At 41.0% G+C, this 18,722-nt stretch overlaps 1 protein-coding gene and 1 long non-coding RNA gene across 11 annotated transcripts in view; one reads left to right on the top strand and one right to left on the bottom strand.

The window, feature by feature from the left end:
* The first annotated feature begins 7,235 nt into the window (after window positions 1-7,235).
* Window positions 7,236-15,374, top strand: LOC309610314. The gene is made up of 2 exons (XR_014233840.1): window positions 7,236-13,042; window positions 13,131-15,374. It is a non-coding gene; the product is annotated as an uncharacterized lncRNA (long non-coding RNA).
* RNF152 (ring finger protein 152) overlaps window positions 15,012-18,722 on the bottom strand; it is a 73,833-nt gene continuing 70,122 nt past the window's right edge. For all 10 annotated transcript variants that reach the window (XM_082353015.1, XM_082353010.1, XM_082353007.1 and 7 more), the window contains one exon: window positions 15,012-16,201. In XM_082353015.1, the coding sequence (XP_082209141.1) occupies window positions 15,440-16,051 (612 nt within the window). In that variant the 5' untranslated portion in view covers window positions 16,052-16,201 and the 3' untranslated portion in view covers window positions 15,012-15,439. The remainder of the gene's footprint in view (window positions 16,202-18,722) is intronic.

The raw sequence follows: 18,722 nt of genomic DNA, 5'->3' as shown, positions 1-18,722 counted from the left end.
CTATCCATCCATCACCAGGTCTTGTTTGCCGATCCCAAGCAGATCATCTATACGTGCTGAGAATCCCTGGGTAACGGGCATGCTGTAAAAATAAATGGAACAAATAAATTAGTGCTTGAGCTTCTCAAATAAATCCAGTTGAATTAGACGCACCTAAAGTCACTCAGTCTTGAAGAGCAAAGTGGAGACGGTAATGAAATGAGAGACAGGCTTTTTGTTTCAGAAAAAGGAGAGCAGAAAAACCTCACTCAAAAGGCATGAAAAATTTCAAGAAATAAAGGGAGTCATATTTGCACAGAGAGTTAGTCATTATTATTTTTGAGGCTTTGTCTCCCAACTGCCTTTTTTCCATAGCTTCAACTCACCTTATATTTCTAGAGCCCTCCACTGAGGTTTGAATGCGGATCTTTTTAAAAGTGACAGTGACAGTTACTTGACAATTACTGTATGTGCCCAAAGAGAAAATACGGTTGTTACACCTCAAAAAGTTACCCCTCAGAAAGGAGGAAGTAGCCCAAATTTTCACATCCTTATTGTCTTTCCTAATATATTTTGAATAACAAGTTTCTACTTGGGTTAGACACATGAGCTAGAAACACTCACACGTATATAACCATCCTTTGTTTTGTGTTTTTTTTTCAATCTAGGTTGAATATTTGCACTTGGAATGAGAAGACCCTTCTTTTTTTTTAATTAATTAATTTATTTGTTATTTATTTATTTATTTTTGGCTGCGTTGGGTCTTCGTTGCTGCACGCAGGCTTTCTCTAGTTGCAGCGAGTGGGGGTTACTCTTCGTTGCAGTGCGTGGGCTTCTCATTGCAGTGGCTTCTCTTGTTGCCGAGCATGGGCTCTAGGCGCGCCAGCTTCAGTAGTTGTGGCACGTGGGCTCAGCAGTGGTGGCTCGCGGGCTCTAGAGCGCAGGCTCAGTAGTTGTGGTGCACGGGCTAAGTTGTTCCACGGCATGTGGGATCTTTCTGGACCAGGGCTCGAACCCGTGTCCCCTGCATTGGCAGGCAGATTCTTAACCACTGCGCCACCAGGGAAGCCCCTAACCATCCTTTGTTGAGACCCCACAATATACCGGGCACTGTTCTAAGTCCAATATTTGCATTAACTGTTTTAATCCTCACAACAATCCTATAAATCATGGACTATTATTATCAGATGAGGAGACTGCTAGTTTTAGATTCTTACCGAGGTCACCCAATAGAACTGTTCTTTTAAGAGGCAAAAGAGAAAAATCACCTAGGATTTCGAATGTATTGTACAATTAAGGTAAATTACATTTAAAGTAAACATTTGACATCTGTGCTTATAAAAGTTTATATATTCAAGTTGGCCTAAATTGCATTTTTCTTTTTTAGATCTTTCAACTGGGAAGATAAAGTATGACCTTGTAATTTGCATTATTTTCTACATCGTCATATGCAGTATTAACTGAGCACGTACTTTGCTTGGAAGACTACCTTGGCAGCTGTGGGGGAAACAAGTGAGGTGTATTTGGATCTTACACTCAATCCAGTCACAGTCAAGACTAACACACACACATACACACACACACACACACACACACACACACACACACACACCCTTCCTCCTCCCAGAGCTGGGACTAGGGTGAGGAGAGGGAGGCCTCTCAGAGAGTGTCTCCTTAAACAGTCTGCCCTAGAGGTCTCACTTGCATCACCCTAATCCAGGTCTTGTCCCCTCCTTCTTAAGCACACACCGTGTACTGCAATTCAATACAACAAAATAGAGCGAGTTCATGCATTCAAGCAAACAGACTATGAGGAATGTACAACATCTATAAGTGATCAGAGTGAGAGGGTCGGTGCAGACTTCACATCAGTGAATTCTGATTAACAAGCGAAGTTGCCAAGCCAGTCAGCCTTGAGCAGGAACATTTTGAGGAGGAGGAAATGACTTCATTGCAGGAAGACAGCTGAACAGGAACAACTCGTTAGAGTGGGTTTGATGGACATGATGGAGGAAGCAAACTATTCCCCACAACAATAGCAAGAATCTAAGTCCAGGAAGTGATGAGATCTGCAAAGAAGAGAGCTCCAACCACTCCGCATATCCCAGAATTGTCAGTGCACCAGAGCCTAGCGTTACTATCTCAGCAGACAGGACGACACATACGCTCATTCATTCAGCGAATCCTTACAGACCATCCATCACTCCACTAGGCACTGGATGCAATGGCGAGTGCAAAGCACGGAGAGATCCCAGCCTACCAGGGATAGATCCCAGGCAGGATCTACAGGATCTCCTCTGTCAGTGGTACCAGGACCTGAATCATCATCCCTTTGTCCATCGTATCTCGCCCGCTGGTCACTTAGGAGCCATCTCTGTTATGGGATCAACTGTCATGGTATCATATTGCTTGTGTTCAGGTAACCGTTATGCTAGTTTATAATGGCTCCAAAGGCCAAGAGTAGTGATGCTGGCAATTCAGATATGTCAAAATCAAGCCATAAAGTGCTTCCTTTAAATTCGCAACTTCATAAGGAAAGAAAAAAGCATATGCTGAGGTTGCTAAGATCTACAGTAAGAATAAATCTTCTGTCCGTGAAATTGTGAAGAAGGAAAAAGAAATTCATGCTAGTTTTGTTGTCGTACCTCAAACTGCAAAAGTTACGGCCACAGTGCTTGATAAATTCTTAGTTAAGATGGAAAAGGCATTAACTTTGTACAATAAGATATTTTGAGAGAGAGAGGGAAAGACCACATTCACATAACTTTTGTTACAGTATATTGTAATTGTTCTATTTTATTATCAGTTGCTGTTGTTAACCTCTTACTGTGCTTAATTTATAAACTCAACTTTATCATATGTATGTACAGGAAAATACATGGTATATATAGGGTTCAGTACTATTCATGGTTTCAGGCGTCCACTGGGGGTCTTGGAATGTATTCCCCGCAGATAGTCAGGGACTGCTCTATTACAACTATTGATTTCATTCCATGAAATTTATATTTCTATTAAAATGATGTTCTATGAAATGAAAAGAGATTTCTTTTTAATTTATGTGTTTTGAATATGCTTGTAAATTCCTTTGTTTGCCTAATTCTCTATGCAGTAGTTCTCAAGGTATGGCCCTCTGCCCACTGGGGGCATACTCTCCAATCCCAAAACTTTTTCTTACCTGCCTGAATGAGATCAACTCATTAATAACTGACTACATATGTTTTGCTAAGTTCAGTATTTTTAAACTAAAATTAGTGCTTTTGAGAGCTGAGAGAATTTATGTCTGCCTCCAATTTAGTATTTTACTAATTCAGTGTTTTATTAACATTGCAAGGCTCCTACTGCACATGTGCATATGCAAATAGCTGAATTCCTACAGTTTGGGGGAAGGATCCGTATTCATTATCAGCACTGCCTTGAATGATCATGTTCTTTAATTGCTGCTCTTCTTGCTTCTTAATAGCAAATTATTGTTGGTTTTGCTCATCATTATCAATTTAGTTTGTTGTGGGTTGTTTTTAACCCCACAGTAAGTAGTAATGAATATTTATGAATTTTTAGGCTATAATTTTCCAAAACCTCTCTGGTCTCTATGCAACGTGTTCAAGTATGAACCATCCATACCCTTATGACTACAGCAGATGTATACATACTCCCCCCACCCCCCGTGATTTGCCAATGTGAGAATATTTCATTGGTAATGTGGGCAGTACATGGAATTTTAGCATGCAAACTGCTCACAATATACCATCAAGGTAACTCTAATACAGGTACTGGGTTATTTTTACATTTGCATGATGTTGATTTAAAATAAAAAAGCAAACATGAGCTAATAGTTTAATTTTATTACATAATAATAAGCACTTAATGCATTTTGGAGGCCAGATTTTGATGATGTGGGGTAAGTCATAATTGTGAATCATTTTCAAGGTCAATATTCCCCAAACTGTGTTCTACCAGATGTTAATAGGTATTCTGCAAACAATGAGTTTTTTACTCAGAGAAGTTGGGGAAAAGTGATGTGCATTATGCTCCCCTTTGACAGATTTGCAAGGGTCTTGAGCATATTATGATAGTTAATTTTATGTGCCAACTAGGGTAGGTCACAATAACCAAGTATTTGATCAAACATTGGTCTGGATCTTGCTGCAAAAGTATTTTTATATGACATTAACATTTAAATCAGTAAACTCTGAGTAAAGCAGACTGTTCTATGTAATGTGGGTGGGCCCATTCAATCAGTTGATGATCTTAAGAGAAAAAAGACTGACCACCCCTGAGGAAGAGGGAATTCTGCCAGAAGGCAGCTTTTGGACTCAAGCTGCGCCATCAACTCTTCCCTGGGTCTGCAGCCTGCTCTGAAGATTAGGAACTTGCCATAGCCTCTGCAATTCCTTAAAATAAATCTGTCTCTAGATGGTACATACATACTTGCAGATATGTGTATATACTATGTATGATATATCTGTATATATAATCTATATGCATAGATATATGTATATATACACTCTCTCTATGTGTGTGTATATATATACAGAGAGAGAGAGATCTCATGTAGATACATACACACTTATATGTTTGAACTGCAAGTGTTTCGACTTATACACGGATTTTTTTCAATAAATGTATACTATGGTACTATGTGATCCGGTGATCCAGGGTTGGTTAAACCCACAGATGGGAAAACTGCAGATATGGAGGGCCAACTGTAAAGTTATAGGCAGATTTTTAACCGAGTGGGGAGTCAGTGCCCCTAACCCCTGTGTTGTTCAAGGGTCTATATCGAGAGAGAGAATACACATACACACACACACACACACACACACACACACACACACACACACACACTCTACTGGTTCTGTTTCTCTAGAGAACTAATACACATGTTAAAGTCTCTGAAAAGTTCTACAGTTAAAAAAAACCCTGCTTAACCAGTATTTTCCCCGTTTATTCAAATCATAAAACATTTTTCATATAACACCTACTAATCTCTCAAAATATAACTTGGGAAATGCTTTTCTCAACACTTACTTTAGACAGGTTGTCAGCAATATCAGGCTCTGAACCTGTTTGATTCTGAAATGAATAAGTATTGGGACATAAGATTCCATGTCCTCTTCTTCTGCACGTGGCGAAGGCAGAAGAAAATAACTGCGTGTTGTGTGGGCACAAGGAGGTGAAATGTCCACTGTGGAACCTGTTCCACACGGTGATGACAGATGAAAATATCTACCAGTGAAATGGACCCCATAGCTGTGCTTTTGTCAAATGTTCCTTTGTGGACGTTCTCGGGGACTGGGGAGCCATACTGAAATATCATCAATCACAGTGTAACACGACACAAGGCAATGCATGAATGGCAGGGGGCCTAACAAGAAAAGCCAACTCTGTCTCCATAAAAACCCGCATACCTCCTTTGTCCCTTATTGTCCCTTCTTGAAAGTCTTTCCACAAATGGTCCTCACTGACCCCAATTTATCCTTCAGATCTTATCTTAGAAGACACTTCCTCCAGAAAGGCTTTTCTGACTACATGCCCTACCATGAACCTACCAGGTCAGCCCACCTGCTTCCCTGTTACAGCATGTACATTTGCACTGGACACGAACGTTATTTATTAATGCCTGTCTTCGCTACAAGGTTGTGAGGTTCACGAGGACAGGGCCCGTTTCCATCTTGTTTGTCTCAGCAGCCCCAGTGCGTGGCGATCAGTCAGTGGGAACTCGGAGCAAAGGAACGAGGGATTGCAGGGGAGCTTCCTTCTCCCTAATTTCTCTCATGATTCTACCCAGACTAGCCTTTCTTTGTAGCCAAATCTGAGTACTTTTCTCTACTCTGATCTTTCTTGAAAGATCTTCACTCTTTCAACCTTAAAAAAAAAACTATTCCAAGAGTCTATGAAATATTCATATATATGTGTGTACACACACACAAGCTTGCATGCACACACGTACATCTATACATCCACTTACTCCTGTGAATAATAATGATAATAAAAACAAACATTGGGACTTCCCTGGTGGCACAGTGGTTAAGAATCCGCCTGCCAATGCAGGGGACACGGGTTCGAGCCCAGGTCCAGGAAGATCCCACATGCCACGGAGTAACTAAGCCCGTGCGCCACAACTACTGAGCCTGTGCTGTACAGCCCCTGAACCACAACTACTGAAGCCCGCGTGCCTAGAGCCCGTGCTCCACAACAAGAGAAGCCACCACAATGAGAAGCCCGCGCACCGCAACGAAGTGTAGCCCCCGCTAGCCACAGCTAGAGAAAGCCTGCGCGCAGCAACAAAGACCCAACATGGCCAAAAGTAAATAAATAACTAAATAAATAAATTTAAAAAAATCAAAACAATCATTTACCAAGTCTAATAGTGTGAAGAGAGATGGGAATGCAGGGAGCAGTAGGTTTGGGGAATGAGAGAGACCGAACCCAATTACAGCTGTATCACTTCTGGGTCAAGTAAAATTGTGCAAAAGTTTTCAAACTTATATAAAGAAAAGCAGAGGCTCAGTCTAATTCTTGGATCAGTTCCTTCCCCCCACCCCCTCCCGGGCCACTATTTACCCCAGCCTGGTGCTACATGGTGGACACTGGACATGGGTTTCTCTTCCCAGAATTAGCACTGGAAACAAAAGCATTAAGAAAGACAACGCATTGGCAGATAGACAGGCTTTCATGTCAGGAAATTTGGCTGGTATTTGGAGGGGTGTGTATGTAAGGATTGAGGGTGAGGGTGGACTGCAGTGGACACCGGGCCTGGCTCCACTCACTATGTGTGCACCCTGCACCATCCCCATGGGACCTTCAACTACTCACACTCAGCCCCCCCTTTGCAGGGAGGGGCCAGAACGGCAAAGATCTTGGAGCTGACACAGGCTCACCCTCTCCTTCCAGCCCTGCACTACAAGCAGACCACCTGTGCCATCCAAACTGTGTCGTCTGAAGAGGTTGCCAACGTGGGTTATCCCCAGGCAAGACTGGCGTGTAGGGCTCTCCCGTGATTTCCTTCTCCTTCGCCCTGGCCCCCATTAAGTCTACAGAGAAGCCTCGAGATCAGACTATACATGGGATCCAGTCCTGGCTAAGCTCCTGGAGGAGCTAAGACCATTTAAAGGCCTTAAATGCCTTCTTCGAGTCAACTCTTCCTCTAGCTGACAGAAAAGCTCTGCTCTAACAGTAAGGAATCCCTCCCTGGCCCCCCAGCGCGCGCACACACACACACACACACACACACACACACACACACACAACACACACACACACACACACACACCCTCTATTTGAGATCAGGGAAATCCACACCAGAAATCCTAAAAAATACTAAATAAATTTCACACTTTCAAAAATCTGGACTCCCTAAAAAAGGCCTGCTTTTTTGGTACAAGAAATGAGTATTGAAGCACAGTAACCTCTCATGTTTAAAACTATAGGGATCATTTTTTTAACTTCCCAGAGAGAGCCAGAGCACACTAACACTAGCGTTCATGCATATCCAATCATTGCTAACCCCTTAATTAGGATTAGGGCACCTGTTCAACTGAAATGCAATTCGCTGATGTGATCCCAAGTTATTGAAAGACAGAATGCTTTTACCCAAAAAGGCTGCCCCAACACCTTCTGTCCCGCTGATAAAAACATTTGTTAAAAGATTCTTTTCCAGACGCAGAGCCAAGAGACCAGGTCATGGTACTTCTCACTACACAGGGACCTGAGAAATTGTTTTGCACAAGGTACTTAGAGATGGTCCACACAGCATCATTTCTAAATGGTAGAGGATAAAGTTGGGGCCACCAGAAGCCACAAAAACCCAAATTGCAAAAGCACACTTGGACTTACTCATTACCAATGCGTTCTTTGGCTTCTCAGAGGAGCCACTTGAAGGTCAACTCCACTTAAAATCCTTGGCTCAGAAGCAGCTTGTTGCTTTATGACCCAAGTCTATTAAAATTCTTAGAGTCTCTGATGATGAAAATTCCAGCCAATTTTTTTCTCTTCATGGGGTGGGGGGGAAAAAACCAACACGAGTCTATTTGAAATCGTTTTATGAATTTTAATCATAGCAAATGTGTTTTAACAGTAGTCATAAAATCAACATTACCACATATACAAAGGACAAGACACCAGATTGGCATACAAAAATACCATATATTAAAATCGGGTTCATTGGAAAAACTCAGGACTTGCTAAGACACCACCTACAACAGAAAGAGCAAGCAAGAATGCTTTTAAGACATTCAGATTTATAAACAGCAGCTTGATACCCCCCTAACGAAGTCAATATTTGGCAACATTTGGACAGTATTTTCTACACAGTCCAGCAGCTCATTTATATGTAGGGCTATTTGGCCCTTTAAAAGAAAAGATTCTAAAATAAATAATCCACATAACTGTAAATGAAACATGTCAAGGACTTAAGTTAACAGCCTCTGAGCAGCATTAATCTAGCCATTTGACTGGAGTACTAGTTATCAAGAGGGCCAGGGAACCCACCAGTGGAACCATCCGAATGGCAGGGACCCTGGGCAGCAGCTGCATGGCATGTGATGGGAGTTTGTAACCACCCCAAGCTGAAACCAGCCTCCCCACCTGCATCTGCCAAGGGAGCAAAACAGGAACAAGTGGTGGAATAAAAAATATAATAAATGACCACAACCTGGATAGAAACTGAAATATTCTGAATGAGTCTTCCCAATAGTCTTAACCTACTCAAGCCAGGATACATCCACAGGCACGGGCGTTGCATTCCATGGTTAAGAGGATGTCATTAGAGTTTGTCTGCAATGACTCAGCAACCAGCTGCAGAGCAGGTTCTGAAATTGTCTTGTGTGCTGACACCCAATAGGGCCTCCTTGGACCCTCTCATCAGCTGACCATATTCCCTGTTTGTCTTCAGTTTAAACATCCTGAATCGAATTTGGTGGGCCATACTGGAATGACAAATTGTGCTTGGCTAAGTTATTCCCAGTTGTCCTGGGTTTCTTTCTTCAGCTGGTTTCTGCCACGATTGACCTTCATCTTCTATCTACTTTGTTCAGGAGTTATCATCTCATTACGGATTTCCCTCCCTTTATGCAAGTGTTTTCTCACTCTCTGGGGATACCTTCCTATCTGTTGCCATAGACCCAATGCCACATCTCCACCTCTACCATACAGGATCTACCTAAGAGCTGGGTTTTCTCTCAGCCAGGAAAATCCAACCAGGAATTTTCTGAAGCACAGGGTAAGACACCAACTATTGTGTCCTCCCACTTTTTAAATAGGGATGACCTAAATATCTCAACTTGTTCCCCTTTAAGGGGCATCTGCCTCATCTATTTCCTCCTTCTTACAGTCCATGCTCCTTCACAACCATCACATCCAACCATCTACCTCTGGATTCTCAAAAAGCAAATGTCAAATTAAAAACTGAGCTTCCCTTTGGAAAACTCTTGTTAGAATAATCCAATTAACATATCCCAGGGAGACCACAGAAGACTTTCACACGGGCTACTAGCCCTACATCCCATGGAGATGAATTTAGAGCAGTGTTCTAGAAGAACGGGGACAGCCATAAGAGAACATGCCCCAGAAAAACAAAGAAAATACATGCTGTTGCAGACTTCAAGAGACCCCTCAGTTCTTTGCCCCAAATATTACTGATTGTCTCTAAAAAGATCATAATATGAATAGTATCAAAAACCGTAGACTAGAATAATAAAGTCCAGCTAACGAGATGAGTGTTTTCAAGCACCACTACATCATGAGTGAGATTGTATATAGTAGGGTACCCCAGGCAGTGAACCCTGAAAAAAAAAATTGTTGGCCCGACTGTGCAAGGAAACTTGTGCAGAAAAATCGGAGCCATATTGCAAGAGTTCAAGAATAATGGTGCTCTACCCTTGACCACTTGAGCAGAGCCAAAAAATAAGTCATTTGGAAGACAGACATTAAATGCCCCACCCATTAATATTCTTTAATGGTCAATGGCTTTCCAACAAAATGTATATGGTAGAACCCACCCCTTCATATATTTGAAAAGTCTCAAGAGCTTAGTTATATAGATACTCCCAAAGATAGTTGGTTTGACAAAATGGATGCAGCCTATAACATTTGTTGAGAAATTAACATCTAAATTCACCATTACATAACCCACATTGGAAAACATTTTACTTGATCTTTTTAGCTTCAGTTATAGCTAAATCGTATGTCTACATATATATTTATATCTATATGTATAGATATAGATGATATATATACAGTGAATCAATTGTGTCAGGAAAATCAATGGCTTGAATTTCCACTTATTTTTTTAGAAGACTTTCATGTTTAACAAAATTCAGCAACTTGTCATCACTTGTGAAATAGACTACCACTTTCAAAACAGTTGCTGAATTATCTTGACTCATTCTTCTTTGGTGTTTCTCTTTCAGTACGTATTACTTTGTGGGCAATGTTTTACTGAGAATGGTGGAAATGGTAAGGAACAGCTTCTCCTTCTAGGTCAAGGATGACAGATTGACTGACTGATGACACTTGTGTGAAAACAAAATGCTGACTAGTTGGCAGCATAATTTCTAAGAGAAGATAGTAATTCAAACCATTGGCATATCACTCCTCTCATACCAATAACCTTTAGCCCTCTAATTTCCTCATAAGTCTAAAGAAAAACTATCATTGGGCAAAAAAAATTTTAATCATTTTTAAGGATGAACTAAAGAGTCCTGCCCATTGATGAGTTCTCTATATATAAAAAAAAAAATCAACCCAATTCTGCTAAATTGAAGCAAATGCATTTGGTTCACAGTATTTTTAGACAATGAAAAGCAGACTAACCAATTTAGACACAGCATAGCTTTTCAAATAAAACTATGAGAACTCTATAAAACCAAATCTAGACTGGAATAAATACTGGACTATCAGGAAATCTGATCTTTCTATGAAATATATCTCAAATTCAATTTTCTGCTTCCCTTTATTCACTTAAAAAGCAATTTTAGTAACTTTAATAGCCTTCAAGGCTTTAAATTCCATGGACAATTTTTTTTAATGTAAAACAAAGTGTCTTTGTGCAAGGCTTCAAATCTTCGATTCTTTCAGTGATAACTAAAAAAAACAAACAGGACGAAAACAATGTCAAATCTCACTCTAAAAATAGTACCTATATTTTTGTCTGGCATCTGAAAAATGATGCCCACCTATGCCCACCTCAAATACAATGACGAGCTGGCAGACTTCAAGGGCAAACCAAAACACTCCCCGTGAACACTGCAAAACCTGCTTGCTCTTTTATTTCATACCTTACTAATGCAATGATGGCGTTTGGGTAAGACCCTGAAAGTGAAGAGGGATTTCATTAGGCTTTTTTTTTTTTTTTTTCTGTAACATTTACTTTTTGGTCACAAGACCCTAAACACAATTTTACAGTACAGGTCATGCAAGTCAAACGTTTTAGAGCTACTGTCTAACTACTATTTTTGGACAATAGATTCACATGCAGCTAATGATCCCAGAAAAGCGGGCTTTATCGAGCACTCTTTAAGCTTCACTGATTATTCCTTGGCCCAGAGTATCTAAGTAATAACCCTGAAGAGCAATTGATGCATTTTTACTGTCATACTTGAGATCATATATTTTTGAAGCCAACTGCATGTTACTAAACCACAAACTGTCTTCTTCGCCTTACTCTGTTTACTCCATTAATATTTTGATGCTAGATTCCATTGCACAACCCTCCAGAAGTGCACTGTCCAATATAATAGCCACTAGCCACATGTGAGTGGCATCTATTTAAATAACTTTAAATTAAATAAAATACAAAATCCAGTTCCTCACTCAGACTAATCCCATTTCAGTTGCCCAGCACCCAATGTGGCTACTGTATTGGACAGCATAAGTTACAGAACATTTCCATCATCACAGAAAGTTCTATTGAACAGCGTCAATCTAGAAGATCCCAAGGTTGCACCAGCACACGGTTTTAACCTTCAAGGGACCCACTCAAGTCATGTGCAAGATTAAACTTAATTATATTCCTAAAGGAAATGCCTTATAGCTTTCTGATTGTAAAGTATGACTGGAACTGAGAACCCATTTGCACAACCCATTTTCACAACTTACGCCCCAGGTCATTATACAAAAATGTTCCAAAGACAATGCTTTTTGACAGCATACTTGGCTCTACTTAGCATATTTGGCATTCTCTTGCTTATGTCAAGATCATTAATAAAGATGAAAATTCATGCTTCTTATAGTTTACTATTTACACAACACTCACTGTCCTTTATAGCTCAAGTGGGAGGGGGGGACCAATGTTTTGCAATTAAAAAAATTCAGATCACATGGTTCTCTTTAACTGTCTATACTCATCCCTAAATCAGCCCTCCTTTCATTTCCCAGAGAGGTAGATGCTAACTAAAGTGAATATATAAATCTACAAAAACAAAAAACTTAATAGTTGAGTTAGTAAAGGGTATTGATCCTCCCTGAAAAAGATCATAGACCAACAGAGAGGTCGACAGGTCTAGGAAGGAGGAAACTGCAGTACAAAGTTCTGGTCCCCCTTTTGCTGCAGAATGACAAACGGGCTCGCACCTCTGGGGGCCCCAGCAGACTCAACTACAAAATGAAGCCACCAGAGGTTGCTTTCAGCTCTTTCTGTGCTTTCAGTTGTGAGTTTTTTCATTGATGTGCAACTGTGAATTCTGGCTGATTGTGTCACTGGACTTGAGTCACATGGGGTAGATGAGTTGTTAGTATCATGGGTAAAGGCCAAAGAGGCCAGAGCAATGGGATGCCAAAAACATAAACATCATTAAGCCTATAAAAATCCTACCTGGCAGGCTGAGACATCACATAGATATGTGCACGCACAGGATTGCACACCCTGATAAGCAGGTACACAAATAAATAATTGCAGGCAGAATCCACATAAACAATTGTTCTTACGTCAGTAAGACTCACACGAAAAATTCTGATTTTGGTTGTTATTGTACCTTAAAATGTAACGTCAAGAATCTATCGTAGAGCCGATTAATTTTGCACTGCTTAATTGCAGCTCTAGCACAGGGTTGTTTTTAAGTAAAAGGTACATGGACATGTACAATGCTTGGTGTCAGTCGATTTATCTCTTGTAAAAATAAAATACAGTGTGTGTGTGTGAAAAAAAAAAAAAGGTACATGGACATTTGTACTCTACAGCTTTGCACTAAGAAACACAGGGCACTGTATCATCACGTGTGTTAGTGTCTATATATAACCTACAGACCATGTAGAATTCTATCACACACTACACTCCAGGGCTGGTCATTTCATACCGGACATAAACATATGTAGACATCATTCACAAAATTAATTTGAAAATGGCATGACTTAATATTGCAAGGGTAAAGTCCATTTGAAATGTCGAATTCTTAATGTAACATTTCTGTGGGGGTTTTTTTCCAAGAGGAATAGAAATTAGGTCAGACATGCATCACGGCAGCCTGGGAGAGTTTGAGAAATTGAAACTAACCCAACAGTATATTAGGTTACATAATAGAGGATAGCATTCAGCTAATGGGATACCTAAATTATTAATACCAAATAAATCCTAGATTATTTGTTGTATAATGCCCAATAGCTTACACAATAAAATGGCATTTTAACCTAATTTCTAGTTTGAGCTTTCAAATACATTTCCTAAAGGTCTAATGACAAATTTGAAAGATTTGAAAAACCCATGTTCATATTTTTATATCAAATCCTCATGTCAATGAACAGGGTTAGCTTGGGATTCTATTCATTATATTGTCATTTTATCTCATTAATTCCATCACTTTAATGTGCATATTTTGTGCTGCTTGAAGGTAACAGTTAGCATATAAGTAAATTAAATTATCTCAGTCTTAAGGGCTTTTTCTAGCCTTACTTTTTGGAGCCAGTCACTGCTTATTTTTCTGTCCCTTATTTTCAGGGATTCAGTGGAACATAAACAGACATATTTATGAGCGGAGACCTTGGCACATACCACTTGCTTCATGAATTCCGTAAGAGAAACTAGAAGGGAACTGTAAAGCTCACAGCTATGTCTGAACGTACACACATTCAGGGATAGAAATTTATCATTTAAGACCAGCAGATCTTTCTTCATGAGCATCTATAGGCCATTACACATTTAAGAACGTCTGAGAATTTATGATGAACTGGTCCACTTAAACTGGGAATGTGAGTTGCTACTTCACCTTGCCATTTTTCTCAATGAAAACATATTTTGAAATACAAGAGATAGTCTCACTTGTACCAACAAGAGGAAACTGGAATTCAAAATGAGTTAACTCTCATGGAACAATCTCTTTCAAAAAATAATCATGGACTGTCTTAAAATGCCAGTCCAAGTTTGTTACTGTTTACCAACACTCATGGCTGTTACAATACATCAAAACTGGGAGAAAAGACAGAATCTTCTGTTCCTCTCCCTTAGTGCCTTACAGAATACAGGACTTGAATACACAGAAGAGGAGCAAGTTTGGAAGTGACGTGTCTGTGACACCTCGCTGGGTGGGTACCGGTGCCCTTGAGGTGGCCATCATTTTAGACCCCGGACTCATTCATGCCCACAAAGTCTTACTCCCGGGATTCTTCTGAAAAGATTCAAAACCTGAGGTAAATCAAATTACACACACACACACACACACACACACACACACACACACACAAATACACAATATTTACATTTAAAATTCTTATTTTGTGAGATGGCTTGAGAAAAATTGGCATGTAGGTTTCCTGTGGGATTAGGCATTTCTCATTATTACTCAGTTTATTGCTCCCCTGTTGGGCTTTCAGTTTAATAAACACTTAGCGAGCTCTAATTACAAGGGAAGAAAAATGGAGGTACGTGACAAAACACAACACACTGGAAACCCTTGTTCAAATATCCTCCTGAAAAAACAACTGTCCACTTCACTTATTTTAATTTGGGTGCCATTCAAAAAGTATAAAAGGCCTTAGCCACTAAATGAAGACTGGGTTTCATTTTTTTAAAAAGGAAAGAAACCAGCACTGCATGTCATCACTGAATTTTTACATGGATTCTCAGATTTAATTCTACTTGTATACATAGCATCTTTGTTTTAATCTACCACATTTAGAGAAGATCACATTGTATGCACTTCCACAGTTTAACATCTAAGTAGAATAGGTCTATCTGGCAACATGATTTTGAGAAATCATCAATTACAGTCCATTTAATACATGATTATGAGGATGCATGCGATCGTCTTGGAAGCTGTTGCCACCAATAATCAGAGCGCTCTGCCTGGTATCTTGCTGAGACCTCACATTCTGCCCTTCGTGTCTGTCGTGGGTTAATCAAGTGGCAGCCCAGAGGCCAGCACTCGGCACCCAATGATCAGCGTGGCCCCCCATCTCCTCACCGCGATCCATCACCAACACCTGCTCAACCCCTAGTTGGCACCCACAAGAGACTTCCGCGCGGCCCTCTTCAGCCACAGGATATCACAGTGAAGCGCTTAGAAATGCAGGACATGTTGTGGAGCACGATGCCGAGAAGGAAGACCAGGACGCAGGCCACCAAGATCACAGTGCACACCCCGGACCAGGTGGAGCTTTTCGCCGCGCCCCGCCTGTCTGGCTCCTCCTCCACCGCCTCGGGCGGAGCCCCGCCCCGCAGAGGCTGCTGCTCTGCCGGGATGGTCACCACGGTGACGGCCTTCTGCTGGCTCCCGGGCAGCAGACGGCAGCCCACATCTCCGGGCAGCAGCGCTCGCTCCTTGGAGACGGGCAGGGGCAGCATGTAGCACCCATTGCTCGGAAGTTTGATGAAGACTGGGGTGTGCTCGGAGGCGTGCGGGATGGCGATGACGGCAAGGACCTCGGGGTCGTCCGGGAGCTGGGACACGGAGAAGCCCAGGGGCAGCTTGGTGATGCCCCGGCACCAGGGGCACCTCACGTCCTTCTGGCTCGTCCTCATCTGCTGAAGGCACACCGAGCAGCACGTGTGTTTGCAATCCAGCAACTTGGGCCTTCGCCGGGGGCTGTAGTAATTGAAGCAGATCTGACATTCCAGCAAAGACTCTTGGGAGAGCGTCTCCATGGTGGACTGCGGGCAGGAAGGCCAAGGCCGAGGGGAAGGAGCTTGTTCTCAGAGCCCACCACTCCGCCAGCTTCTTTCTTCCAGTCTTTCCAAAGTCGCCGGGGGGTCGGGGAGTTCACAGGCATCTAGCATACTCAGGCGTGTTCATTTCTGAAGGAGACAAAAAATGCAAACCAACTTAATTACCTCAAACAAGTTGAGATGGATTTATACAACTGCTCAAAAGTCTTGACACCAGGTCAAAAGGGTAGAGTTTCCCACTTGTGAGACTGTAGGAGTCCCGTAACGCCCAGTGGGCAGTGACGAATTGTCTCCGCGAATACTTTGCTTATTTCTGAAGAAACAAGTATCTCTATGGGGTATACAGAGGGAGTCTGCTGTTCTTCTGGACTGTTCTTCTAAATACACTGCAGAAGTTCTCTCGTTTCCAATAAGTTTGTAGCATTTCCTAAAAGTAAATTTCTTTCCTTAGATCCTCTGACCTTCTTTTTCTGACTCTACTTATCTTCCTGTAAGTATTCACTGCCAGATACAGGCAACTTTACAAATCCAGGTATTTCATGTAACTAGCTCGCTCACTTGATGTGGGTTAGGACTGTTCCTCTCTCACAGGTAATTAAAATGATGCCACCAAAGAAGCATCCAAATTATGTGTCTCTGGATGGAGCCATGATGACACTGGAAAGAACTATTCAACCACTATTGCAGAAATAATTGTCAGTCCTAGAACCCCACCTACACCCAGAAGCAGGAGCTAATAACACAGAAAACCTCCTTCACATTTTTCTTAAAAAGTGAACCTACTTTTTCTTTCCAATTTCCTTTGTGAAATTAAAAATGCACCCCTCCCCAATGATTACGATTTGTTAAAATCAAAATTAAACATGCAGAAAAAGTTTAAAGTCAAAAATAATCACTGATAAAAATTAATGTTGACAATCAAAAGAGAAACATTTTAAAATATTTTAGCTGTAGTAAGAGCACTTAAATTACTGAAAGTAAAAATATAGTAACATAGCATTCAGAAAGCTCATATTATTAATATAATCAACTACTCATCTATCCACTAATTCAAGAAATAGTTATGGAATAGTTGAAATTTGCTAACCGTAGAACTTAAATGTTCTCACCAAAAAAAAAAAAAGATAAATATGTGAGATGGTGGACATGTTAATCAACTAGATGGGGGAATCCTTTCACAATGTAGACACATTTCAAATTACCACGATGTCAACTTTAAATGTCTTACAATTTAATATGCCAATTATACCTCAGTAAAGCTGAAAAAGGAAATAAAAATAAAAAAGAAATATCTACTGAGTATCTGTTATGCACAAAGCTAGCCATGGTAGGATATTAAGATGAATCAGACCCAAATACTACTCTTAAGCAATTTAAAGTTAGGCAAGAATGAACTAGTGAATATATTTTCTCTTCCATTCATTTATTCATTCAAATTCTCATTGAATATTTACCATGTGTCAAGCATTATGATATTTATTTTTGTCCCTTGTAACAAAGACCTTGTCACCACTCATAAGAAACTCCCAGCCTGGAGGTACTTAAATAGTTATGCGAGTAAATAGCTATAATAGAAATACAGTGATGCATGTCTTACTGGAGCTGGAGGAATAAAGGACGGCTCAGTGAAGAATCTGGATTAGGGAGAGGATTCAGACATGTAAAATCAGGGACAGGTTATTTTCAAGTTCAGAAATCAGCATGAGCAAAGGAAAAGGGGTGAGCAATTACAGAATTATTTTTATACTCTAGCTGTGACACCGGCTAGAAGATTTTTTTTAATCCAAGAGTAACTTATAGATTCCACCTCTAAGAGTTTTACAGTTTTAGCTTGTAAGTTTAGGTCTTTGATACAGATGCCTTCTAAAGAAACAGAATTCTCACAGAACTGGCAAGCACCCTCCCACAGGCCCAGTCAGGGAGAGCAGGGCCCACAGGAAGGGGAGAGGTGATCAGACCCAGGCACGGGCCACAGACCACAGACCACAGACCGTGGACAGCCTCGAGTGCCAAGGATGTGGGACTTTCTAGTGAGCAATGGGAAAACATCAGAAAGGTTAAGAATATGAGAATGATTCATCAGGTAGCTATATTCAGGAAAGACTGGAAAGACCTGCTGGGAAGCTATTATAATATGAGACAAGAGATAATGAGTAGCTGAAGTCAATAGTGTTGATGAGAATGAAGAGCTGAAAAGTGCTGACAGGTCCTACAGGGGTCAAGTGGGATCTGGCCACATGTGACAATGAGGCTGTAAGGGGGAAGAAGTCCAAGGTCAAGTCTTGAGGGGAGGCTGGTATTATTAAGAGAAATAGGGATGGCAAAAGAAAAAGATGATGAGTTCTGTTTGGGCCGTATTCCATTTGAGGGGCTAGGAAGATAAAAGAAATCAGTTATTCAGGAAGATGTTAAAAGAGTCAAAAGAAAGCTGAATATATGGATCTGATACCGCAGAGCAGCCGCAGGGACTATGGCGCACCGTGATCGCGCAGTGGTTAGTACTCTGCGTTGTGATATTGCAGAGCAAAGTCAGAACCAGATCTCAGAGATCTAGGTGGCATCTCCAGAGCACAGATATCAACCAGAGACAGACAAGGCAGAGCAGAGAGACACCCTTAGGGAGCACTTATCGTTAAGCCTGGCTAAAAGG

This window comes from Balaenoptera borealis (genome assembly GCF_965194805.1).
Source record: "Balaenoptera borealis genome assembly, chromosome: 14".
Lineage (NCBI taxonomy): Eukaryota > Metazoa > Chordata > Mammalia > Artiodactyla > Balaenopteridae > Balaenoptera > Balaenoptera borealis.
This window is presented reverse-complemented; position numbering and strand designations above follow the sequence as displayed.